This window comes from Microtus oregoni, unplaced genomic scaffold (assembly GCF_018167655.1).
Source record: "Microtus oregoni isolate MIOR12 unplaced genomic scaffold, Mior012 000015F_ref0000493, whole genome shotgun sequence".
NCBI classification, from domain to species: Eukaryota; Metazoa; Chordata; class Mammalia; order Rodentia; family Cricetidae; genus Microtus; species Microtus oregoni.
In genome coordinates, this window is record NW_024543074.1 from 11,172,959 (window position 1) to 11,200,042 (window position 27,084).

General features: G+C 43.5%; 1 protein-coding gene and 1 non-coding gene across 2 annotated transcripts in view; both read right to left on the reverse strand.

The window, feature by feature from the left end:
* The window catches only part of LOC121456462 (inactive serine/threonine-protein kinase TEX14-like), a 99,513-nt gene that overhangs the window by 60,040 nt on the left and 12,389 nt on the right, over window positions 1-27,084 (reverse strand). The window contains exons 2-9 of the mRNA XM_041664621.1: window positions 18,696-18,810; window positions 13,061-13,226; window positions 11,746-11,882; window positions 7,855-7,936; window positions 5,623-5,753; window positions 4,897-5,010; window positions 2,391-2,514; window positions 800-978 (exon numbers count right to left, since the gene is read on the reverse strand). Coding sequence (XP_041520555.1) covers window positions 800-978; window positions 2,391-2,514; window positions 4,897-5,010; window positions 5,623-5,753; window positions 7,855-7,936; window positions 11,746-11,882; window positions 13,061-13,226; window positions 18,696-18,810 — 1,048 coding nt within the window. The remainder of the gene's footprint in view (window positions 1-799; window positions 979-2,390; window positions 2,515-4,896; window positions 5,011-5,622; window positions 5,754-7,854; window positions 7,937-11,745; window positions 11,883-13,060; window positions 13,227-18,695; window positions 18,811-27,084) is intronic.
* Window positions 21,159-21,375, reverse strand: LOC121457230. The gene has a single exon (XR_005975722.1). It is a non-coding gene; the product is annotated as a small nucleolar RNA U3 (small nucleolar RNA).

A 27,084-nucleotide genomic window follows, 5' to 3' on the forward strand; every position in this document is an offset into this window, starting at 1 on the left:
ACGCAATACTTGGGGTTTATAGTTATATGATCCAGGAAGGAAAGACATAGGGATTCTGTTCACCCTGTGAGTTGTTGTAACACCTCCAATGACCATAGTACTAGGACCCAACTTGGTATTACCTGACCAGGGCCAGCTAGCCCTAGCTGCGGTAGCACCCCTTTCCAGGGCCCTGGGCTCCACTCCTAGTCCTAAAAACCCTTCTAAAACTCCTGCTTCACTGCTGGCAAGCTCTAATACAGGCCTCAGTGGAAAAGGTTCCTGACAGCAAGCCTGATGACTTGAATTGCCCTCCCCTCCCCTCTTTCCCTCCCTCCCTTCCTCCCCCCACGCACACAAAAAATGCAAAATAATTTTTGTTTGTTGGTTTTTCGAGACAGGGTTTCTCTGTAGCTTTGGAGCCTGTCCTGGAACTAGCTCTTGTAGACCAGGCTGGCCTCGAACTCACAGAGATCCGCCTGTCTCTGTCTCCCAAGTGCTGGGATTAAAGGCATGTGCCACTGCCCAACTGCAAAACCAATTTTTAAGCAATCTAACTATAGCCTTTGCAAACAGCTTCTCTCTCTCTCTCTCTCTCTCTCTCTCTCTCACACACACACACACACACACACACACAGAGAACGCAAAACAAACTTAAACAGCCTTTGCAAATAGCCTTTGAATTTGGTAAATCTTTCTGTGCTGACAGACAGTTTTCCCACCAATTAGGAAACCTGAACACATTAGATTTCAGCACTATAACAAAGGTCTCCCAGGGAGTCCCTCTTCAGAAAGAAACTACACGGGAGGCTCTATCTACCTTTCCATCATGTATTCCAGGTTGGTCAGTCTTGCTTCCCCTGCAGAGACAATGTGGACAGCATAGGAGCTAAGGGAGCGATGGACAAAGCCTCGGGAATGGAGGTAGATCAAGGCATCGGCGATCTGGAGCAGTAAGTGCACAATCACTTCCATGTGCAACACTGGGAACTGGGACCTCTGCAAGCAAGAGAGAAAGTTCCAAAACCAAAAGGAAAGACCTCCTGGTGTCATTTCCAAAGTCTCTTCATTTGATTCTCACACTTCCTGGTATTCTCATTCAGCAGATGGGGAGCCTAAATGTCAGTGAGGTTAAGTGACTGATCTATAGTTCCACTGATCCAGGCTGCTGCCTCTAAACCGCAGCTCCTTTCCTACAGGTGAGCTGCTTTATATAATGACGCATTAGAAGAAAGTACTCTAAACTTGGTATGAGCATTCCAGCTTAACCTGGGAAACTGCCAGTAAAGCTGCCCTGGCACCTCCCTAACCAGCACTGTGGCTGGGAGAACCTGGAAGCTCAAAGGACTCTACAAGTTGCAGAGAATCAACTCAGCTTCCAGCCCCATCAGATGAAAAGAAAGACTCTCTGCAGGGTCTCTTTACTCCCAGCCACAGCATTTAGAAGAAGGCCACGGAGAAAGAGCTCCTGGAAGTCATATCCTGGCGAAAGAACACTAAGCTACAAGATGATGGAAGATATTCCTTCACCCCAAGGAAATCTGAGAGGTGAAAAGGAAAGCAATAAAGGTCTCTATGTAACAAACCAGGACAGAGCACAAGTAAGATGTAGGGAAAAGAACCTGTGGCCAATGGCTCAGCCAGAATTGCATTAATGTTTCTGGTTCTGTTGAGCTATTGAAGAGCTGATTTAAAAAAAAAAAAAAAAAAACCAAAGGCACAAGACTGAGAAGCCAGGAATTGCGGCACATCCAGCACTTAGGAGGCTGAGTGGTAGGAAGGTCATGAGTTTGAGGCTAGTCATGGTTACACAGTTAAGCCTGTCTCAAAACAAAATAAAACAAGGCCAACTAGATGGCTCAGCAGGTAAGGGCGGCTGTGATTTAAGTCTGACGACCTGCTCTTGTTACCCAGAACCACATAAAGGTGGAAGGGAGAACCAAGTCTACAAAGTTATCCTCTGATCTATAACTGTGGAATGTTATGCACCACCCCCTGATAAATTTGTTTAATGAAAGAAGGAAAAAGAGGAAGACTATTATTGTATCATGGCCAGTGAAGTGGCTCAGAGGTGAAGAAAGGTGTTTGCTACCAAGCGTGGTGACCTGAATTCATTTCCTGGAACCCTCGGCAGAAGGCGAGCACGCCTTCCAACAAGCTGTCCTCTGACTTCCATAGGAATAACACAGACAGACAAGACATACAAATCAATTGACCAACCAATGTGAAAAAAATTAAATCACATTAGTTCAACATTTGCTTATCAGTCTTATCTGGCATGTTACACCACATGCAATACATAAAAATAATTTACAGATTCATCTCCTAAATGAGAACTCTGCAAAAATGGCAGGGAAGAGGGCAGGGAGAAGAGTAAGGCAGCTGGGGAAATCTATAGAAAGACCATTTACTCGTTCATGGAGGACACTGAACAGGGTGCCGACTGTGATACGCTCATACACCAGGCGAATTTTCTTCAGGTCCTGGGACAAACATACTGCCATCAGCTGCAGCAGGTTAGGGTGCCGCAGGTTGCTACAAAAGATAAAAATCTTCATTAGGGACACGGCAGAGGAGAGCATGATGAAAACACAGGTGATATTCTTTATGTCATTTGAACACATTCTAAACAAATTCCACTTATAGCGGGCATGGTGGCTCAACCTATAATCTCAGTACTCAGGAGACAGAAGCAGGAGAAGCTCAAGTTCATCCTCGGCTACACAGTGAGCTCAAGTCCAGTCTGGGATGCATGAGATCTTGTCTCAAAACAAACACAGCACAGAAAAACAAAAGCGAACAAATCACAACTTATATACATCATTTTTTTTAGAAAATAAAATGTGTTCTGGAAGGGAAGACATCTATTGGAAGATGCTGAAAGTTTAAGAGTTATCAGTGGTGCTGGGCAGTGGTGGCACAAGCCTTTAATCCCAGCACTCACAAGGCAGAGGCAGGCGGATCTCTGTGAGTTCAAGGCCAGCCTGGTCTACAAGAGCAAGTTCCAGGAAAGGAACCAAAAGCTACGGAGAAACCCTGTCTTTTTTTTTTTTAAAGATTTATTATGTATACTGTATTCTGCCTGCACATATGCCTGAAGAGGGCACCAGATCTCATTATAGATGGTTGTGAGCCACCATGTGGTTGCTGGGAATTGAACTCAGGACCTTTGGAAGAGCAGCCAGTGCTCTTAACCACTGAGCCATCTCTCCAGCCCGAAACCCTGTCTTGAAAAACAAAAACAAAAAAGAAAAAGGCTGAAATAAAAGAAAAAAATGCAGACTGAGCAAGCTAGCAGCACTCCTCCATGGCCTCTACAGCAGCTCCTGCCCGCAAGCTCCTGCCCTGTTTGAGTTCCTGTCCTGACTTCCTTCAATGACAAACAGCTATATGGAAGTGTAAACTAAATAAACCCTTTCTTCACCAACTTTCTTTTTGGTCATGATGTTTTATCACAGCAATAGAAACCCTGACCGAGAGCCTGCGTAAGCTGCATACATCATCTCAGAAACACACCCTCCTACTCACTTTAGAAAAGCAGTAACCAAGCCAGGCAGTGATGGAGCACACCTTTAAGCCCAGCACTTGGGAGGCAGAGGCAGGTGGATCTCTGTGAATTCAAGGGAAACCTGGTCTACAGAGTGGGTTCTAGGACAGCCAGGACAGCCAGGACAGCTACACAAAGAAATCCTATCTCTGACAAACGACAAGAACTGGAGAGATGGCTCAGTGGTTAAGAGCACTGACTGTTCTTCCAGAGGACCCAAGTTCAATTCCCAGCAACCACATAGTGGTTTACAACATAGTGCTCTCTTCTGGGGTGCAGGCACACATGCAGGCAGAAAGAATACTGTATACATAATAAATCTTTTAAAAAATTTTTTAAAAATTAAAAAAAAAACACAGGAATCAATGGTAGAATTTTCCTAGAAAGTTGGTAGCCAAAGTCACATACCTACCCAGCATCACGTCAAAGCACACACCATGCCTACCTACCTGTGTAGGTCATTCAGGCTAGCTTCTTCAAAACAAGGGTTTATTCAGGAGCTAGCTCAGTGGCCTGGTATGAAATCATGAACCCAGTGTCTGACTCACCAAGACCTAAATAACATAACTCTAGAACTTCAGGAAGCCTTTGGAACTGAGATTCATGTCCTCAGTAGTCGAGATGTGGTTCTTATGGAGTGCTATGCTCTATGAAAGCAGGACAGTCATTTGCTCTCCAGATGGGTACCAGTTCCCAAATGGAGCAGGCCTCAGGGGCCACAGCAGAAAAATCAAATGGTTCTGGAGCCTGTTCATCTGAAGACATGAAGTTATGGGACAGATGACAGAATTGAGCCCCTTACCATCACAATCCACACTCCTCATACTAATCATTAGTGTAGGGCCCAGGTCTGCCCTTGTTCTGGGTGCATTTGCGAGGACAGTTTCTGGTCAGCTAACTAAGCAACCTGTTTGTTCCTGGGTTCTTCCTGCCCCGACTGGTGATTAGCTGTATGGCATTGTTTCCATTGTTAATATGGTAATTTCCCACCTGCCTGGGCAGAGATCCTTGTGCAGCAGTTAGATACTTAAGGATTCCCCCAAGTCTGAATAAAGGGCATTGGGCTGATCTCCTTTCGAATGACCCTGGTCTCTTTGTGTGTTCTTTCAATCTCCAGGCCCTTGCCTGACTCGCGTATGGTACAGTGTCGCGAACTGTACCGAGGGTGTAACACAAAATCGGGTGTTACACATTAGTCCCTCTTTCTCTTCATAAGTGTTGTTGTTTGGAGATAGGGTTTCTCTGTGTAACAGCCCTGGCTGTCCTGGAAGTCACTTTGTAGACCAGGCTAACCTTGAACTCAAGATTAAAGACGAGAGTCACCACCACCCACCAGCCCTATTGTAGGTCTTGTTCTTGGTTCTTCTTACCTGCTGTGCTCCTGCTCAGCAATCAACAAATCAGCCAATCTCAGTCTGCTACAATGAGGGTGGGTGGGGAGGTTCAATTCCTTCACTGTGACTCTGCTCCTGTTCCACACTAGGCTAAAAGAGGCGGAGATAGTGCCAAGAGAGGGGTTGAGCAGTCACTGCTTCCGTGAACCAGGTTTCCTTCCCACGGACCCAGAAACCAGGCTCACGCAGCATCCCTACTATCCCTTAGGGGGCTGGATCCCCCCCCCCCCCAACCACCAACTCCCAGGGTTTAAAGCAGCCTGGAGAATTAAGCGAGGAGGCAAAAGTCACGGAAGAATTCAAGGGAAGAGAATAATCTGGTAAGGTTTTTCTGTTAGACAGTGGTGACAGCAGTGTGGCTGATGGATAGGGCAGTGGTGATCGGAGAAGAGAGAATAGTTACGAGGCTGTTAGGACAGACAGGAGCCAGCTGTTCTCTGGATAGGAGCTAATTCATAAAGTCTATGGACAGTCTGCTTGTCACAACCGAGGGGACCGTGGACAGCTGCTAAAGACCCAGTGTGCAGAGATCAGGCTCATTCCTGAACATCCTACAAAGCACAGGTCTGACCACAGCTAAGAATCTATCCAAAAAATGTGCAGTGAGAAACCCTAATTTACACCTATGAGTTCTGTTTGAGGAGAAGCTATCAATCCACAGGAAGCTACTCTTCCCAGGGGACACTGTCCACTCCCACTTACTTGGTCATGACCATGTAGGGGCCACTGAAGAAAGAGAAGGTAGGCTCATCATCAGCTTGAATCACTTCCTTTTCTCCAATTACTGGAAGAGATCCTGGATATGTGAGCTGCATCCCTGGAGTGAGATAAAACTGAAACCAAGGAATAGCTTCAAAATGGGAGGGAAAAAAACGGGAAAGCAAAATACCTGCAGAATCTTGTCACTTTTGCGTAGAGCTGTTCCTTACTTAGTAAATACACCTATGTACTATCTTTGTTGGTGATGTTTGACTGATCTTTGAGACATGGTCTTACCATGTAGCCCAGGCTGGTCACAAACTCGAAGGGATCTGCCTGCCTGCCTGCCTTCCAAGTGTTGGGATTAAAGGTGTGCACCACCATGCCCAGTTGTACTACCTGTTTTTGAGTAAGATCTCCATATGCAGCTCACATAGACTTCAAATGCATGATCTCCCTGCCCCGACCTCTGGAGGACTGAGATTATAGGAATTACCATCTCATGTAACTTTGGCCTTACTTTTTACAATGACACATTCTTTTAAGGGTAGGGTCATAGGCATGATCCTACATGATCCACAACTGACTTTATACTATTTTGAATCTTGTAATATTCTTTCCCTTTTCTGAGGTGGTTCACAGACAGAAGTCCGACATCTTGCCTGTAGTGATATGACTGGGACTAAGGGGATTGTGGTAGTCTGAATGAGAATGATGTTTGGCCCCCAGTTACTAGAGCTATTTGAAAAGGATTAGGAGATGTGGTCTTATTGGAGGAAGTTTGTCACTCACTAAAGGTAGGTTCTGGGGTTTCAAAAACTCACTCCATTCCCAGTCAGCTCTCTCAGTTTTCTGTCTTGTGTTTGTGGGCCAGATGTAAGCTCTCAGCTAGTGCTCTTGCAGCATGCCCACCTGCCAGATGTAAGCTCTCAGCTAGTGCTCTTGCAGCATGCCCACCTGCCAGATGTAAGCTCTCAGCTAGTGCTCTTGCAGCATTGCCCACCTGCCAGATGTAAGCTCTCAGGTAGCGCTCTTACAGCATGCCAACCTGCCAGATGTAAGCTCTCAGCTAGCGCTCTTGCAGCATGCTCTCCTGCCGGTTGCCATGCTCCCTACCATAATGGTCATGCACTCTAAGCTTCTGGAACCATGAGCCCCCAGATGAAATGCTTTCTTTTCTAAGTTGCCTTGATTATGCTGTTTTGTCATGGCAATAGAAATGTAGCAAACAGGCAGTGGTGGCGCACGCCTTTAATCCCAGCACTGGGAGACAGAGGCAGGCGGATCTCTGTGAGTTCAAGGCCAGCCTGCTCTACAGAGTTAGTTCCAGGACAGGCTCCAAAAGCTACAGAGAAACCCTGCCTCAGAAAACCAAAAATAAATAAATAAAAATAAACTTTTTTAAAAAAAGAAATGTAGCAAAGACAGAGACCTATAGTGACCTCTCCAGAATTGAGGTCTAGGTGAGCAAAAGTGAACATAACGTGTGCTGAGGAAACAGCATAGTAAAGCATCTGCATATCATGCCAGACATCCTGGGTTCACCCTCGGTGGAGGGAAAAAAGCCAGAATTATTTTTGCCTTCATCCTCACCCCAAGCACCTTGGTAAAAAAACAATAGAGACTAGAAAAGCAAAGATAATTTATTCACCCACCAATGTTCCCTAGTGGGGTCACGTTCTACACATTTCCTATCTTGCCAGAGTCATTCAAATGAATTCTATATGGTGTTTATCATTTATCAGTAAGGACAGGAACACTAAGAAATATCTTTCCTACAATGAAAAAGAGCAAAGAAGAAAAAATACTCGGAGGCTAGGAGGGAGGAATTGAGGGCTGGGATCACATACAATTCAGTGATAAAGCACTTGCTTAGGATACAAGAGCACTTAGAAGTTTCTCATAAAGGTCCCAGACCCTCTCCCTTAATAAAGAGACAGAAAACTGTTCCAGCTCTATGGGGTTGCTCCCCAATGACCTTGTACAGGTTTAATAAGTACAGCTGAAATGCTTTTAATGAATTGAGGAATGTTTTGAGGACAAATAGTATCTCCGAATAGGGCAGTTTGCACCTGTGATCCCAGTGCTGGGAAGCTGACACAGGACTGCTCTAAGTTTGAGAGCCTACCTCAAACCATGCCCAAAACAGAGAAGAGCTGAGTAAGGTGGAGAGATGTGGTCATATGATTCTCTAGCTAGACCAGCAAATCTCGGCTATGAGTAGCAACCTCTTACCTTTCCAAAGCCAAAGCTGTAGATATTTTGGGCAGAAATGATTCCAGGTTTCAGCTGTCGGTTAGGAGAACTATTTGGACTCCTAGAAACATTTAAAGGAGAAAAAGTAAGAATTTATCATTCATATCCAAAGGGAAAGCACTAACCCAAGATTTGAAGACTGTGTAATTGTTGTCATAGTCAGCTTCAGCCATCAATCCGCCACAAACCTAGAGTCACTTGTAAACAGAGCCATCAATTAACAACCTCTCCAGACCAGAGTGGCCTGTGACCAGGCCTGTGGGTCATTTCTTACTTTTTGAGTTGCGGGGGGCGGGGGAGTGGTTCAAGGCAGGGGTTTCTCTGTGTAGCCCTGACTATCCTAGAACTTGTAGACCAAGGTAGCGCCAAACTCAGAGATCTGCCTGCCTCTGCCTCTCGAATGCTGGAATTAAAGGCGTGTGCCACCACCACCCGGCTGTGGGTCATTTCTCAATTGCTAACTGATGCAAAAGGGCCCAGCCCACTGTGTATAGAGCCATTCCTAGGGAAGTGGCCCGCACCGTGTAAGAAGTGAAGCTGAATAAGCCACTGGGAACAAGTACACAGCGTTCCTCCCCGGTGCCTGACTCTGCTCCTGCTGGAGCTCATGCTGTGATGTTCCTCAGTGAGGGACTGCAATCAGGAAGCATAAACCAGATAAACACTTCCTCATCAATCGGATTTTGTTATGATACTTATCACAGAAACAGAAAACAAGCTAAGGCAGCTGTCTTTGCACTACTGACCTTTTTTTCTTTGTCAGGTCTTTTTATGTAGCCCAGGCTGAGATCTTCTACCCGCTCCTCAAGTGCTGGCACTGAGAAGCACAGGTTCTTTTGGAAGTATTAGTTTGGTTGATATAAGAACTTAAAAGAAAATTCTTTCAGCAGCTAAGAGTACTGACTGCTTTTCCAAAGGACCCAGGTTCAATTCCTAAAACCCACATCGCAGCTCCAGTTCCAGGAGATTTGACACCTTTACACCAATGCACACAAAATAAAGTTAAATAAATTATAAAAAAATTAAAAGTTAGGGCTGGAGAGATGGCTTAGAGGTTAAGAGCATTGCCCGCTCTTCCAAAGGTCCTGAGTTCAATTCCCAGCAACCACATGGTGGCTCACAACCATCTGTAATGAGATCTGGTACCCTCTTCTGGCCTCTAGGCATACACACAGACAGAATATTGTATACATAATAAATAAATAAATAATTTTAAAAAATTCAGAAGAAAACTCAAGGACAATTTGTTGAAGTTTGAAAAAACAAAACAAAAAACAGGACAGGCAAGTTGGAGAACTCTGCAACTTCACTGGGGGAGACAGATGAGAGGAAAAAAGAAATTAGTGATGTTTTCTCTCTGCTTTAGAAAGGATATTGTGGGGCATGGATTATGCTAGAGGAATCGGACACATGCATGGATTATGTTCAATATGGTGCCCAAGAAGAAGCACCTTCTGCAAATGCCCTTTTTGTTCCCTTTCCCTGCCTAGCAGCTCTACAAGGATTACAGCTGTGCACATCATGCCAAGCTTGACTTCTTCTTGAGAGTATAATTGTTTGCCAGGCATGATGCTCACATCTGGAACCCTGACCCTTGGGAAGCCGAGACAAGTGGACTACTATGGGTTGGAGGACAGAAGGGGCTACGTACGAGATCCCTGACTTAACAAGAAAGAAAGAGAGAAGAAAGGAAAAAAGAACAAAACAGTTTTTTTTTCTTTTTGAGACAGGGTTTCTCTGTGTGTAGCTCTGGCTGTCCTGGAACTTGCTCTGTAGACCAGGCTGGCCTCAAACTCACAGAGATCCCCTGCTTCTGCCTCCCAGGTCCTGGGACTAAAGGCGTGCGCCACCATGCCCATCCTGTCTTTTTATATTATTATTAAAGAGAGTTACCTTAAAGGGCTTGGGAAAAGCAAGCTAGTGCATTCCTATAATCCCAACACCTAATAGGCTAAAGTAAGAGACCCATGGATGCTTTGAGGCTAACCCAGGCTACACAGAAAGATCCAAGTCAGCACAGGCTACAGAATTTGTAATCCCAGCACTTAGGAGGTAGAAAGCAGAGGATCCAGAGTTTAAGGTCATCCTTAGTCATGTATCAAGTTTGAACCAGCCAAGGCTACATGAGACCCTATCACAAAAAGGAGGGGGAGACTTTGGGCAGCTGAGAGTGGTAGTACACACTGTAATTCCAGCATCTGAGAGGCTGAGGCAAGAGGAACTCAACTTTGAAGCCATCCTGACCTAGTGAGTTTAAGGCCAACCTGGACAAAGTTGTACATGTCTGTAGCCCCAATCCTTGGGAGGTAAAGACAGGATTCAGAGTTCAAGGCTATCTTCTGCCACGTAGCAAACTGGAGGCCAGCCTGAGTTATGGGAGTAGGGATGACAAAGGACAGTGGTTATCGACAGGCAGTGATGGCACATAGTGGCAGCAACTGGCACTGAGGTGGATGGCTGTGTGTTCTTCCTGCCAACAGCCACACAGAAAAACAGCAAACACTTCACTATCTTAGCACAGGGGCCAGGGTACTTTTCTCTGTATTCCAACCTTAGTACATGTATAACCAAATGAACATAACTAGTTGACTTTTGAATTATGAAATGAGATGGTGTAATAGACACCCTCTGAGGGAGGACCTGGGATTCTCACCTCCTGGTATTTACACCCTCACATTTCATTCCAGGCTGCTCTGCTGATTCAGTAGGATATTGCAGAAATAATGGACTGAGTTACTTGGGTGGAGGAAGGATGGCTCAATGGATAAAGGTGACTGCCACTGAGTTTCATGACCAGAGTATGATCTCCAAGGTCCACATGGTGGGGAGAGAATGGACTCCCACAGGTTGTCATGCGTGATGGCACATGCACATGCACACACTCAATAAGATATGATGAGTCACCACCAAAGTAAGATCTATCCTGACTTTTGTCCTGATCTCTGTTGGTTCACTGGTTCCGGGGGAACTTTGAGGACATTCAATCAGTCACCCGTGATCCAATCCTAACAATAACGTGCCAGTCATGTTAGTGTGTCATTTTAGAACTGAACCCCCATTTAGGTAAGACTTCAGATGATGGCACCCCCCTCCCAACCCATTCTCTGATTCCTGACCCACAGAAAATGTGTGAAATCAGAAATAGTGTTAAAAATTTGAGAAGTGATTCATCATGCATCAACAGACACAAATAACGGTCAGAGCTAGAAAGACTCTCAAGGCATATCTTCTACAACTTTTCATTTTACAGATGGGAAAAACAGCCAAAAGAGGGGGATCTGCTAGCCTATGAATGGACAGAGGACGTCTGCAAGGACTAGACATAAATGCTGCTCATCCAGCCTCTGGTCTTCCCACTATTACACTCAAACCACCTGCACACCAGGGTCCCATCGACTCAAATTTGACTGGAAACAGTAACAGTGCCTTATAGTTCTCTAGCTTTTAAGAGGTTGGCACTGTGTCAGGCACGCAACGGATGCTCAGCTGATGGTTCAGCAGTTTCAACTAGGACTGAATGAAAACTAGTCTGCTGCCAGGTGTGATGGCACACACCTTTAATCTCAGCACTCAGAAGCAGGCAGGCTGATTTCTGAGTTCGAGTCAGCTTGGTCAGAACAGTGAATTCCAAGACAGTCAAGGCTATGTAGAAAGACCATGACTCAAAACCCAGAAAAATAAAAGTGGGTGGGGGGAGGAAGGAGGAGGAGGAGGAAGAATGTTATAATTCGGCTCTTGGAAATACTATAGATCCTATCTTCTTTAGTGATTCAGCAGTGACAGGCTTTCCCCTTCTGCTTCAACCTGTTATGCTGTTAAAGACCCACAAGGCTCCCGTCCGGAGAGCTGAAGCGGATGGAGACTGCTCACCCCTGGATGAGGCTACCAAACCAGGGTGGGCTGCAGATGAGGCGCTGAGGAGAGTCTATCTTCTTTAGGAGGTCATAGGAGAAGCCTTGGATGATAGCCTTCATGTGTGAAGTGCAACGCTGCATGAACTCCACCATCTGCAACACACAACGGAGACACTCAGTGCTGACACTGTCCAGGGATGGAGGCATCAACATGCAGAGGAGGAGCCGAGCGCTCTCAACAGGAAAATCTCTGGAACGGGAAACGCCTTGGTGATTTTCTACAGATATAAAATGTTTTCATGGAGAAAACCTGCCAACCATTTCCTACAGTTATGTCCTACAATGGATGAGAAAGCTGAGGCAGGGGAGTGTAAACCAGAGGCAGGGCAGGAGCTATGCAAGGAAGCGCTGGCACTCTGCTATTTTGTTTTATATCTGATGTGTTATTAAAACAACAAAACATATCATTAAGCATATTAAACGTAAAACATACCATAAAACATTAAACATACCACAGGATAAAGGAGGTGGCTTAGTTGGTACCTGCCATGTAAGGAAGAGGACCTGAGTTCAGAGTCCCAGGACCCACATGAGAAGTTGTCTGTGACTCTGGTACTGGGGGTGGAGGACATCAGGGGAAGGGAGACAGGCAGACTAAAGCTCAATGGTCAGGCCTATTAGCCTGGTTCAATGAAAGATCCTGTCTCAAAAATCAAAGACGGAGGGCTGAAGAAAGGGCTCAGTGGTTAAAAGTACTTGCTGTTCAGTCGTCCAGAGGACCTGGGTTTGATCTCCCGCACCCACATGGCAGAACCAACTTGTGAAAGTTTTCCTCCAACCTCCATACTCACACCAAGGTACACACACATTATAAATACACAATAAACAGTAACAACAAAGGAAAAGACATGCTTTTAAAATCTAAAAGGATGGGACTGAAGAGATGGTTCAGTGGTTAAGAACACTGGCTACTCTTTCCAGAAGACCAAGGATCTAATTTCCAGCACCCACATGGCAGCTTACAACTGTCTGTAACTCCAGTTCCAGGGGAATTGGCACCCTCACATAGATACAAGTGCAGACAAAATCACCAATGTAAATAAAAGTATTTTTTAAAAAGTTGAAAAGATAAAAAAATTAAGATGTTGAATGATTAAGCAAAGACACCTGACATCTATCTCTGGCCTCCACAAGCACTTATTTGTTTCAATTCAGGTCTCTAATGTCCAGTGTTAATGCTAACACTACCATAGAGTTTGTTCTGATCTCAGGGATCCTGACTAGTCTAAATTCTTTCACTGGCATGGCTGGATAAGGAGGTCCACACTTACCTGGGTGCTATGATCCTTTCCTGCTGCCAAAGCCCAGGCCTCTGCGTTCCGACCTTTCTCATCATGGAGTCGAAGGTCACCCCCTGCATTCAGCAGTTTACTGAGGATCCACTGGTTTCCTGAAAAAGCTGCTGCATGGACAGGGGTGCTCCCATCAAAGCATCGGCTACAAACAGAAAGAAATACAGTGAGTGTCCATGATGACCTCCTTCCTTCTTCCACTGAGGGTTTAGTGTTTCAAGGTCTTCCAGTCAATAACAGTACATTTTAGGGATGAAGTGAAGATTACAATACTGTTTGTAAACCCCTGTTCTGTGGCAGCAGGAGCTTTACACACATTCTTTTTAATCTTTTGATCCCATCCTCATGTCAATCCTCTACACAGATGAAGCATCAAAAGGGCTTCAAGCCCAGGAAGGGACTTGAAGCTGTGTTCTTCCCTTACTGTCCCCCAGCAATAGTTTTACTGAAACATTTTCTTCATGTCTGCAGTATCTTGGGGTCAGGCTGGTTACCTAACAGAGACCATCCTCCCATGAGACCATGCTCTGCTGTCCACACCAAATTCAGTAGTAGAGTCCAACAACACTTTGGCATCACCAGTCCAGCCAAGGGTTTGTTCCTCAAGAGTTCCACCAATGCTAGGAAACTAGCTGAGGCATGAGGGATGACCTTTATTGTGTCCACAACACAATAAGGGTATAATGGATATAGTCACGGTTTCTTTCTTTTTCTTTTTTTCTCCCTAAGACAGGGTTTTTCTGTGTAGCTCTGGCTGTCCTGGAGCTCACTTGTAGACCAAGCTGGCCTCAAACTCACAGAGATTCATCTGCCTCTGTTCCCCTCCCCCGAGTGCTGGGAATAAAGGCCTGTGCCACCAATGCCTGGCTTAAGCAGGCTTTCTTAACAGGATGCACATAAGGATCACAGGGGAGAGCTCAATCCTTTTAACTGAAAAGGAAACAACAATGGTAAAAGCAAGTAGGAGAAAGTGATGATGAAGAAGAAAAATAAAACGTTAAGAAAATTTAACAGAAATAAAACCCTTCCAACTTGTCTTCTTTCTCAGAGGCAATTAAAATCAAAAATTTTAATTAAATTAAAATTACAAATAAACATTATAAGTTCTGTATTCTAGATCTTTTCAGTGTATATACAAATCTAAATAAGAATATGCCAAGAGTACACATTGCTCTTGCAGAGAACCTGGGTTCAGTTCCCAGCACCCACATGCTGACTCACAACCACCCAGAACTCCAGTTTCAATGGGGACTGACACCTCTTCTGACTGCCACAGGCACAAGGCATGAAAGTGGTAGGCAAAACAGTCATACTAAAAACAGATCAAAAATTTTAAGAAATAGTTTCTATTATATAAACCATTCTACTTATATTGAAGAACTTCCATCTCAGAAAGCCACTGCACACTTCTTTTCCACATCTGCATAGTACTCCAGTGTAATTTAGCCAATGGGGCACTGGAGTGGGCATGGAGATAAATATCCATAACTCCAGGACTTGGAAGGTGGAGGCAGGACAGTTAAAGAGTTCAAAGCAAGCCTGGTCTGCTAAGTGAGACCCTACCTCAAAACAAAACCACACATGCACGCATACACATACTCACTTGATGGAGAGATCAGAGAATGTGAATCCAGTACCCTTGTGCCTGTAACTCCAGTTCACATGTGGTATAAACATAAAATCTTTCTTTAAAAATTATTCTTATAATCCCAGCACTTGGGAGGCAGAGGCAGGCGGATCTCTGTGAGTTCGAGGCCAGCCTGGTCTACAAGAGCTCGTGCCAGGACAGGCTCCAAAGCTACAGAGAAACCCTGTCTCGAAAAACTAAAAAAAAAAAAAAAAATTATTCTTAGACTAACCTGAACTGACAAGTCAGAATCTGCAAACCTGGGATTAGGAAAGTATGCTTGTTTCCTAAGTTTTTTGAGTGATGCTAATGAGGCGGCCAGGACCCAGCATCAGTGGGATAAGTGGTTCTGTGTAATGTTTAATTATTCCTAATCAAATATATTCCTGCTCTAATTATTCCTCCTACGACTAGTAGGAAAGCTGATATGGGGGAAAGGATATTGTCTTTCATTTACCATGAATGCTGAGAGAGGAATAATAGTTTACAGACACCAAACTGGACCCTATAAGAAAATGGAAGTGTTAGGGGAAATCAAAATGCACCTGAAGTTGGGTGTGGTGGCACACGCCTTTAATCTTAGCACTTGGGAAGCAGAGGCAGGTGGAGCTCTGTGAGTTTGAGGCCAGCCTGGTCTACAAGAGCCAGTTCCAGGGCAAGCACCAAAACTACAGAGAAACCCTGTCTCTTTTCACTGCCCACTATTTCCTGTAATGTTTATGTATCTGAATGTCTGCCCTTTCAAATTCTTTGTCATTTTTGGAGCTGGAGATCAGTGGTAGACACTTACCTGACCTATACAAGAAACCACAAAAACCTTCAAGTAATTTTACATCTGTATGGATTTATAAAGATATTTTTAAAAGAGTTCTTTCTTTTCTTCTCTTCCTTTTCTACCTTCTCCCCTTTTTTGACACAAAGTTTCTCTGTGTAGCCCTGGCTGTCCTGGAATTTGCTATGCAGACCAGACTGGCATTGAACTTACAGAGATCCATCTGCCTCTGCCTCCTGAGTGCTGGGGTTAAAGGTGTGCACTTTACTAAACCCAGATTTCATTTAATTTTAATTGTGTGTATAAATAAGTGTGTGCACACATGCGAGCACACACTCATACACCGCATCTGCACAGTTCCAGGTCTGCATTGCTACATAGTGAGACCTAGTCTTGTACAAGTTTAAATGATCTGTCTTTAAAGAACTTAGCTCTGAACATGAACCACACAGAGCTAAATGCAGGAGGCTGAAAAAGTTGCACTTTTGCCTAAGTACTGCAGGGGATCCCAACCAAGCGAGTGTCTGCAGTTATCAGATGAGCCTTTGTAATCACACAATATAGTGGATATAGCAAAATGTATGTGAGACTAGAAAAAATCTAGAAGGAAAGACAAGAAAATGTTCATTATGTTGCTACCCCTGGATATAGAACTGAATCATTTTCTTTATCTTTTTACAAGATTACAAGTTTTCTCTATGAAACAATACAAACCATTTTAACATGAGAACAGTTTTTGAGCATATAGAACAGTGCTTATTTAAGTAAGACAGGAAAAACTATGATTGATTCTATACTGAGATTCCTTTAAAAGTCAGCTGGAGTCCCATAAAGGCGTGCTCACGGTTCTGATCGATGAGAACTGTGCAGGTACCTGCTTGCTATTCCCTGTCAAGAATTATAGCTCAGGTGAGCAAGTGTTACTATCTAGAGAGAGACAACTATTTCCTAAAGAGACATTCATATACTACTGAGTCATCACATTGCTGTTCTTTCATTTTAAAATTTGTATCAAATATTAAACTGAGATTCTTTTAATTTATGACTAGAAAAATCAGGAGGGCTGGATAGATGGCTCAGAGGTTACGAGCACTGGCTGCTCTTCCAGAGATCCTGGGTTCAATACCAACAACCACATGGTGGCTCACAACCATCTGTAATGAGATCTGGCGCCCCCTTCTGGCCTGCAGGCATACATGCAGGCAGAACAGTATACATAATAAGTAAATCTAGAAAGAAAGAAAGAAAGAAAGAAAGAAAGAAAGGAAGGAAGATAGATAGATAAGAAAGGTAGGTAGGTAGAGAGAGAAGGAGAGAGAGAGAGAGAGAGAAGGAGAGAGAGAGAGAGAGAGAGAGAGAGAGAGAATGATCTGGGGATCTGGGTGGTGGTACATGCCTTTAATCCCAGAACTCTGGAGGCAGAGACAGGTGGATCTCTGTGAGTTCAAGGCCAACCTGGTCTACAAAGTGAGTTCCAGAAAAAAAAAAAAAGGAAAAAAAAAGTCAAGCAAAAATTACCCTTTCTGAAACATTGATATCAAGTACTTGTTGGTGGGTAAACTAACTGTTTCAGCAAATGCAGTACATAATATAAATTATAATTCTGAAAATAGAAATAGGCCAACAATGACAGACATTAGCAATGACTCGTCCTTCTCACATCATTGTTTTATAGGGTAAAGTATGACTACTGAGAAAGTCAACTTTATTACTTCAAATGTTTCAAGATAGGTATATAACTATTTTACTGATAAAAACTAGCACAGTTTCTTATTTTCTAGTATTTTTGCCAACTATGGACTAGAAGTATAGCTCAAGGATATGAGTCCTAGGTTCAATCCTCTAAATCAGAAAGAAATGCAGACAGGCCAGACAGTGGTAGCGCAGGCCTTTAATCCCATTACTTCCGAGGCAGAGGTAGGTGGATGTCTCCGAGTTTGAGGCCAATGTGGTCTACAAAGGGAGTTCCAGGGCAGCCATGACTGTTACTCAGAGAAACCCTGTCTTGAAAAGTCGAAAGGAAAAAGGAAAAAGAACCGCAGTCAGTCACATGTTTTTAATCCCAGCACTCCAGCAGCAGAGGCAAGCAGATTTCTATGAGTTTAAGGATATCTTTACCTACACAAAGCAAGCTCCAGGACAACGAGGGGTGGGGGTAGAGGGTGGATCTCTGCAGACCCAGTTCCAGGACAGCCAGGGCTACACAGAAAAACCCTGTCTCAAAAAAGAAAGGAAGGAAGGAAGGAAAATGAAAAATCACAAAAACGAACAAAAAAACAGAAAGAAAAGGGGGAAAAAAGACCTGTTTCCTTTTTTCGTTTGTTTGTTTTACAACAGGGTTTCTCTGTAGTTTTGGAGCCTGTCCTGGAACTAGCTCTTGTAGGCTAGGTTGGCCTTGAACTCAGAGATCTACCTGCCTCTGCCTCCCAAGTGCTGGGTTAAAGGCCTGCGCCACCACTGCCTGGCTGACCTGTGTTTCTTTTAAAAGCCAGCAACAGTAGCGCCATGTTATAAAGCTTTAAGGACCCTGAAAATGAACTGGATGCGGTAGCTCACGCCTTTATCCCAGCACCAAGAGACTGGGAGGCAGAGGCTGGCAGATGTCTGTGACCACCAGAACAGTGAGACCCTGCCTCAAAAAAGAAGAAACCTTGAAGATAGCAACAATATTGTAATGTATGAAGCATTTTCATAAAATAATTAATTAAAATTTAATTAAAACTTAAAGAAACCTGATAAAGTTAAGAAATTTCATATAATCACAAAACTTGGAAAGTGGAGGCAGGAAGACTAGGAATTCAAGGGCAGCCTCAGCTCTATCAGACCCTGTCTGAAGCTAGCCAAGCCAGAGAGATGGCTCAGCAGGTAAAATGCTTGCCGCTAAACATGCCCACCTGAGTTTGACATCCCACTTCCAGGTCCAACATGCGAGAACTGACTCTCCAAGCTGTCCTTTAACCTACACACACATGCACTTCCACACTTGGAAATAAAATTTAAAAAAATAATTAAAGCCAACACACTCCTAGGGCTCGGCATAGTGTCTGGAATCCGAAATCCCAGAACTCTGAAGGCTGAAGGAAGGATCAAGGACAACGTGGCCTAAACAGTAAGTTTCACACAGCATAAAATGCAGAGTAAGACTCTGACTCAAAAAAAAAATGAGTTTTAATTCATATTCTTTATTTTTTAGAAATTAATATCATTATACTTACTGGTTTGGATCTGACCCATAATCCACCAGAACATCCACTAATTTCATATGGCCCAATAATGCTGCAACAAAAAGTGCCGACTGGCCCTGGCTGTTAACTCCATCAACACAAATTCCTGCAAAGCGAATACAGAATCAATATAAATATCAAGAATCATCCTGCAATGGGACTGCTGAAACTTATATTGAGAGAAAATTTTGCTTCTTGTGGTTTTACTTTGGAAAATGTATTTGATGTATATGTGTGTAGATACATGAGAAAGTCAGAAGAGGACACCCATTCCCAGGAGCTGGAGATACAGGAGGTTGTGAGCTAGGAACCAAACTCTCAACCCTCTTTACCACTGAGATATCTCTGTAGCCCCATGCTTTTTGACTTTTGAAACAGGGCCTTGTACAGTCCAGACTAACCTTAAACTCCAGTCCACCTTCTTTCATCTGCTGTAGAATATTATTTTCCTAGGCAATGATGTACTACATTTATGCTGCAGAATATCACTTTAACTGTGTAAAGGTGTGTTACATTTGTTTATGCTGCACTTTTTTAACGATGCAAGAATGTGTTTACCTGGGCTGGAGAGATGGCTCAGAGGTTAAGAGCACTGGCTGCTCTTCCAGAGGTCCTGAGTTCAATTCCCAGCAACCACATGGTAGCTCACAACCATCTGTTCTGACATCTGGTGCCCTCCTCTGGCATGTGGGCAGAGGCAGAATGTTGTATACATAATAAATAAATAAATCTTTAAAAAAAAAACAAAAAAATAATGTGTTTACTTATTAAAGATATGTTGCACTTGTTTCACCTTGCCTGATTAGTCTAATAAAAGGCTGAATGGCCAATAGCTAGGCAGGAGAGGGACAGACAGGGCTATGAGGCAGAAAGAATAAGTAGGAGGAGAAATCTAGGCTCAAGAAGGAAGGAAGGAAGAGAGAAAAAGGAGGAGAGACAGACAGACACCCAGAGGCAGAAACTAGCAGCTGATAGCCAGACAGCAAGAAAGTAAGAAAAGGAAAAAAAAAAAAAAGCCCTGAGGTAAAAGGTAGATAAAGGGGTTAATTTAAGTTAAAAGAGCTAGCCAGAAACGTGTAACTAATAATAAGTTCTGGGGGTGGGGGATTTAGCTTAGTGGTAGAGCGCTTGCCTAGCAAGCGCAAGGCCCTGGGTTCAGTCCTCAGCTTCAGAAAAATATAATAATAAGTTCTGGTCTTTATTTGGGAGCTAGTTGGTGGCCCAACAAAGAAAAAGCCTGGTACATTCACCTCCCAAGTAATTACAGGCCTGTGTCAGCACACTGCATAAAGAGAAATCTTTAATTTTTCTGTTACTTAATTAACTTTTTTATTTAAAATAAAAGCTCTATGGGCCTGGAGAGATGGTTCAGTGGTTAACCTCATTGAACACTTTTCCAGAGGGTTGGGGTTGGGCTCCTAGAACCCATATAGTGACAACACTACACCATAAACTGGAAGGAAGGGAGCCTTTCAGAGGCAGGAGGATCTCTACAAGTTCCAGACTAGCTAGGTTTACAGAGTTCCAGGCCAGTCAAGGGCTCCATATCAAGACCCTGGCAAACCAACCACTTTTCATTGTTTTGGGGCTGGCCATATGATTCAGAGGTTAAGGATCCAAGAGGCTACTGCTCTTACAGAGGACCCATTCCCAGAACCACATGAAAACTAACAACAATCTGTAGTTTTTAGTTACAGGGAATCTTACCACGGCCCAGCACTAGGTACCTCACAGTCCACGTACAGACAAGTAGATGAAACTCATTCACATAAAATTAGAGGGAAAAAACAAAATCTTGTGACTACAAGATCCGGTAAGGCGTCAGCTACAAGGTCTGAGAAGTTGAATTTACTCTCACTTGCCCGTGCCCACATGATAGGACAGAATCAACTCTTGCCAGTAGTCCTCTTACTTCCCTGCTCCTGCTGGGGCAAGGACAGCCTCCCAAAAATACTCAAAATAATTTTTAAAGGATTTGGGGGGGGGGGGGAGGCTGAATCCTCATTTTTGTTTTAGGTGTATAGAGGTTTTCTTTTACATTGAATAAATATAATCTTGAGTGTACTAAGAACTGAAAACAGGACAATAGTATATAATGACTTCCAAAGGATACCTTAAAGATGGTTGAAAGCCACGATATGTGGTTGCTGGGAATTGAACCCAGGACGGGTGGAAGAACAACCAGTGTTCTTAACCTCTGAGCCATCTCCCCAGCACTTAAGGATACATTAAAACACACAACATGAGGCTTCCTTTACTTGGCAAATGAAGTTTAATTATCTCACAGTGTTAAAAAAAAAAGTCAATATAAATAAGTGAGAGCTACGAATAAGAACCACGAAAGAGGCCACATACTGACATTACTTGTAACTAAGAAAAAATTGGACTGAAGGAAAAACAAGACAACTCAAAGTAACATAGTTTCCTTCAGTAACTAGAACTGACAAACCGAAGTCCAGTCAGACTACGTTCCCTCCCTCTCACTCTCCCAGAAGGGAGAGAAGAACGATCATCAATGGCAGAAGGCAGCTGCAGAAAAGCAGCACCTAAAGCCGGCTTCACGCTCAGGAGAGAACGCTACGTCTCGTCCTTGTAGTTCCGGGTGCTCTACACAGTCAGAGAAACTTCTCTAGTAACAAACTATAGAAATGATCCCTGAAAGTATACTCTTTTTTTTCTTTAATATTTATTTATTTATTATGTATACGATATTCTGTCTGTGTATATGTCTGCAGGCCAGAAGAGGGCACCAGACCTCATTCCAGATGGTTGTGAGCCACTATGTGGTTGCCGGGAATTGAACTCAGAACCTTTGGAAGAAGTCGCATTGCCCAGCTCGCTGCACTGCACCCGGCGCGCTCACATCTTACTCACGGCGAGCACCGCGACCCGCTCGCCGCACTGCCCTTGGGCGCTGCTATTACGGACACACTGCATTTGCACAAACGGGGACACGTTCCCCGCTGAACGTCGCCCGCTGCCAAGTCCACAGGACATTTCAGTTGCCACAGTTCTCCAAGTCTGCGGGACAAGGCGCTGTCGAAAATTAGCAAACGATCGCTAAACAGCCAATCGGCTGCCAGCTCTCTGTCGCCCCGTCCCACTTCCGCCTGCGTCGGGTCGCGAGTCACCCTCCCAGCCGCGCTTCCGCCTGCCCCCGCCTGCCCCAAGCCAGAGGCGCCACGGAGCCTCAGGTGTTCGCGGACGCACGCACGCAGCTTTGGACCCCTTGCCCAAGCCACAGGCCTTTCGTGACGAATCAAACGAAAAAGTACGACGGGAGAATGGCAGTTCAAAAACTGTACATTAGGGGGGCTGGAGAGATGGCTCAGAGATTAAGAGCATTGCCTGCTCTTCCAAAGGTCCTGAGTTCAATTCCCAGCAACCACATGGTGGCTCACAACCATCTGTAATGGAGTCTGGTGTCCTCTTCTAGCCTGCAGGCATACACACAGATAGAACATTGTATACATAATTAATAAATAAATATTAAAAAAAAACTGTACATTAGGGCTGGAGAGGTGGCTCAGAGGGTAAGAGCATTGCCTGCTCTTCCAAAGGTCCTGAGTTCAATTCCCAGCAACCACATGGTGGCTCACAACCATCTGTAATGAGACCTGGTGCCTTCCATACCAGCAGTACATTGTATGCTTAATAAATAATTAAATATTTAAAAAAAACTGTACATTATTTATTTTGAATTGCACACTCTTTAATTTTAAAAAGTTTTGATGGAATTGGGACAAGGTTTTCCTATATTGCTGGCCTATATTCCCTGGCTGGCTTTGAACTTTCTATGTAGCCAGCCTTCGGTAATCTACCTGGCTCTGCCTTCAGAACGTACCACCAAGTCTAGTGTCCATTTGTTCCTGTTTGTTTGTTTGTTTGTTTGTTTGAGACAAGCTCTGACTGTGGCCCTAGACGGACTGGAAGTCTTTCTGTAAACCAGGCTGGCCTTGATCAAACTCACAAAAATCTATGTACCCTGTCTTCCAAGTGCTGGGAGTAAAGTGTGTGCCAAAATGCCATGTCTGGCCTCTATTTAATAAATTCTATCATGTGATCAAAGTACCAGAAATAAAACTGGGCATGATGGCACACTTGCAAAGACCATGATCTGTCCCGATTGAGGTGATTGGCTGTGCTTACTACTGTGAGAGATACTGTCTCCAAAAAAAGAAACAGTTCCAGATGTAAATGTCTTTTCCCTTACTCCAGTCACTCTGGCCTTCTATAGACTCTTGCCTTCTTGAATTCTCACAGCAGGCCAATTTTATATTCACCATGTGCCCCTTCTGTCACAACACCTTTACAAACCTGTTTGTCTAGGAGTGATTTTTTTTTTTTTTGTGGAGCCTCCAGCCTTTTACCTTTTCCCAACTTAACTTCAATTATCGTTCAACAATCTGTATTAGTGTCATTGCTTCACAGAAACCTTCCTTGACCAACTGAGTCAAATACTTCTGGCTCTTGGTAATTCAGTAAATACCTACCACCTGCATTCAGAACTATGAATGACCTTATATTCTGCTAAGATCTCAAGTACAAACCAAGCATGATAACACACTCATGTAAGCCCAGCACTGGAGGGGAAGAGGCAGGATGATTATTATATATTGAAGGAAGAATTGGCTACAGGAGACCCTGACTTAAAAAATAAAATAAAACAAAACAGGGCTAGAGATATAACTTATGGCAAAGAGCTGACCTAACTTGTACAAAACTCCAAGTCACATTCCCAGCACTAAAAACAGCAATAAATAAATTAATTAAATTAAAAAAATAAAAGATGCCAAGTTGTTTTAACTGTGGAAGGTGGAGAAGAGGGACAGGTGATCATTTCTCTGTTTTCTGTGGATCAATCAGGTTTATTCCCTCATATTTGACTTACAAGCTTTATTTATTAAATAAAAAAAATAGCTAGATGTGGTGGTGTACAGCAGTAGGATTTGCTGAAGGAGGCAGAGGCAAGAGGATCACGAATCTAAAGCCAACCTGGGCTACACATTTTAGCCAGGCAGTGGTGGCGCATGCCTTTAATCCCACCACTTGGGAGGCAGAGGCAAGCAGATCTCTGTGAGTTCAAGGACAGCCTGATCTACAGATCTGAGTTCCAGGACAGGCTCCAAAGCTACGCAGAGAAACCTTGTCTCAAAACAAAACAAAAACAAACAAACAAACAAAACAAAAAAGGAATCATGGATTTTAATTCAATTCCCAGCAAACAACCACATGGTGGCTCACAACCATCTATAATGAGATCCGGTACCCTCTTCTGACTTGCAGGCAGAACACTGTATACATAATAAACAAATAAATGAATAAATAAATAAATGAAAGGAACCACAATATAGCTGAAACCCAGGGGTCAGAAACAGAATCTTTTAGACTTCTGTACCGTGTTTATTATTCCTGTAGAGGGTTGGCTGATCCAAGGTATTCCCTGAGGCCCTGGTATATGGGAAAGAACACAGCTCCTCAAAACCAGAAACATCTTGGTAGTTCCAGTAATAGCCTGGAGCCAAGGCCTTGGGAGCTTTTCTGAGGCACTACTGTATGTACAAGGCAGGCACTTCCTTCTCTAACACCAGAAACATGCTTGGCTGAACCAACAGATAATGTCCTGGGGTCAGGGCCTTGTGAGAACTGCAGCTTTGGATCCTTAGAACCCTACTCTTGCCAGTGTACAGGGCTATAGTTATCAGTCCCAAGGCCTTAATGTGCTGCTAGGTCAGCTATGTTCTTGAGATACCCCGTGTTTCTTTTCTGCAATATTGCCTTCTGTATGTTGTAGATTACTATTTTAAGGTGTGTTACTTTTGTTTATGCTGTGGAACATTTGTTTCAGTGATGTAAAATTTTTTTTAATATTTATTTATTATGTATACAACATTCTGTCTGTGTATATGCCTGCAGGCCAGTAGAGGGCACCAGACCCCATTACGGATGGTTGTGAGCCACCATGGGGTTGCTGGGAATTGAACTCAGGACCATTGGAAGCGCAGGCAATGCTCTTAACCTCTGAGCCATCTCCAGCCCTAAAAATGTGTTTTTATGTTGCATTTGTTTAACTCTGTGAAGCTGTGATTCTTTGCCTGTCTAAAACACCTGATGGTCTAATAAAGCGATGAATGGTCAATAGCAAAGCAAGAGAAAAGATAGGCAGGGCTGACAGGCAGAGAGAATAAATAGAAGGAGAAATCTGGGGGAAGAGCTAGAGAGAACAAGAAGAGGATGCTAGGGGCCAGCAATCAGGAACCCAGCCAGCCATGGAGTAAGAGTGAAAGGAAGATATACAGAAGGAAAGGGAAAGGCCCAGAGGGTAGATGGGGTAATTTAAGAAAAGATGGCTAAAAGCAAGTCAAGCTAAGGCCGGGTGTTTATAAGTAAGAATAAGCCTCCATGTGTGATTTATTTGGGAACTTGGTGCTGCTCGCTCAAAAGGAAAAAAAGTCCCAAGGAGTAAAGAGCAAATAAGAAAACAACTTATGTCCCACTGCATGACAGATTCTGCTGACTCTGTCCATTTCTCCCCTGGAAACAGGATGTAAGGTGCTGTATTTCTTAGTAAGTTTCCTTGGCATAAAACATGGCTTGTGAAAGACCTTCTGATCCCAAACATTTTTATCATCTTCTGATCTGCTAGTCCTCTCAGGACCCTGCCACTGAAGAATGACTCACTCACTGGTCCAGCTCAACTTGTTACAATTTTTGAAATTTTAGAATAAAGCTAATTTCTTCTTTGATATATTAACTCTTAAAAAATATTAACTGCTAACTACTGAAGGTCTGCCACATACCGGTACAGTATGATTCTGAATGTTTCACATAAATAAATACAATTAATTAAACTCTCAGTTTTCTAAGAGCAGAGATGTGAAGAGACTAAATAACTGATGTCACTGAAGTGTTAAGTAGAACCCATAGGCGGGACATGTCGTCATCCAACACTTGGGAGGGAGAAGAAATAAAACCTGGAGATCAAGACTAGCCTCAGCTACATAGCGTGTCTTTGGCTCTCTCTCTCTCTCTCTCTCTCTCTCTCTCTCACACACACACACACACACACACACACATATACACGTAGATCAGGAGTTGTGAAAAATCTCTATCTTGACAATTATCTAGCTCTTCTAAATACTAAGTACTATTGTTACGTTTACAGAATCAGAGGTATAGAGGTGTGTCTCTACTCAAAATCAAACTGCCTTAGTGTAAGAGGGGAGACAACAACTGTTGGAAGGAGGCTGTTTGTTGGTTCCTGACTGCTCAGCCCCCAAATAATCACACAGAAACTGTATTAATTAATTAAATCATTGCTTGGCCCATTAGCTCTAGCTTCTCTTGCATACTAATTTAACCTATCTCCATTAATCTGTATATGGCCACATGGTAGTGGCTTACCGGCAAAGTTTCAGCGCCTGTCTTGAGTGGGGTTACATGGCTTTTCTCTGACTCTGCCTCCTTTCTCCCAGCATTCTGTTTAGTTTTTGCCACCTATCTCTGTTCCCCTATAGCTCTGCTATAGACCTGAAGCAGTTCCTTTATTAACCAATGATATTCACTGCATACAAAGGGGAATCCCACATCACCTCCCCTTTTCTGTTTAAAGAAAAAAGGAAGGTTTTAACTTTAACATAATAAAATTAAATATTATAAAACAGGTATCGCTTCAAAACCACAGAGAAACCCTGTCTCAAAAAAAACCAAAAAAAAAAAAACAGGTATCAAGAAATAATTATAGTTACAATATTTATATCTACTTTATTTTTTATCATAACTAAGAAAAACTATGTAAATTCTTCCACTCTATCAAAGACTCCAGAAGAATATAATATTACCTAAGTAAACAGGAAGTACATTGTAAGCAACTTCCAAAACTCTAGAAATGACAGAGACATCTCACTGCCTGGACAGTCACCCAAAGTTTTTCTGTACTGTTGGGGCACCCATCTTCAGCCTATAGGCCCATAGTATCTGGCAGACTTTGTTATGAAGCTGAAAATTTCAAAGACAGTTTCACCTATATTGGCAGTTTGTCAGTCACTTTCTTTTGTGTCCTGTAGAATGTCTAGCAGACTCTATTTTTTTCCCATGAAGCAGGAATCCCAAAGGACCGTCTCACCATTAGGCAAGTTCAGCAGCCATTTCTCTGTGGGTTCTGCATGCCCAGTTTACATTGCATACCATCAAGTAGTCCAGGCAAGAGCACTTTCTTACCCAAATGGCTAGCAAACTCCATAAGTAACCTCTTCAATGCCCATTTTCCTCTTGAAGTAATTGGTGCTGCCAGGAGAAGATGTGTCTCATGTCATGAAAAGTCCTAAGTTATTAAAACATTTTAAATGTCATATTCAGTAGTCTTTGAAAGGTTTGAAGA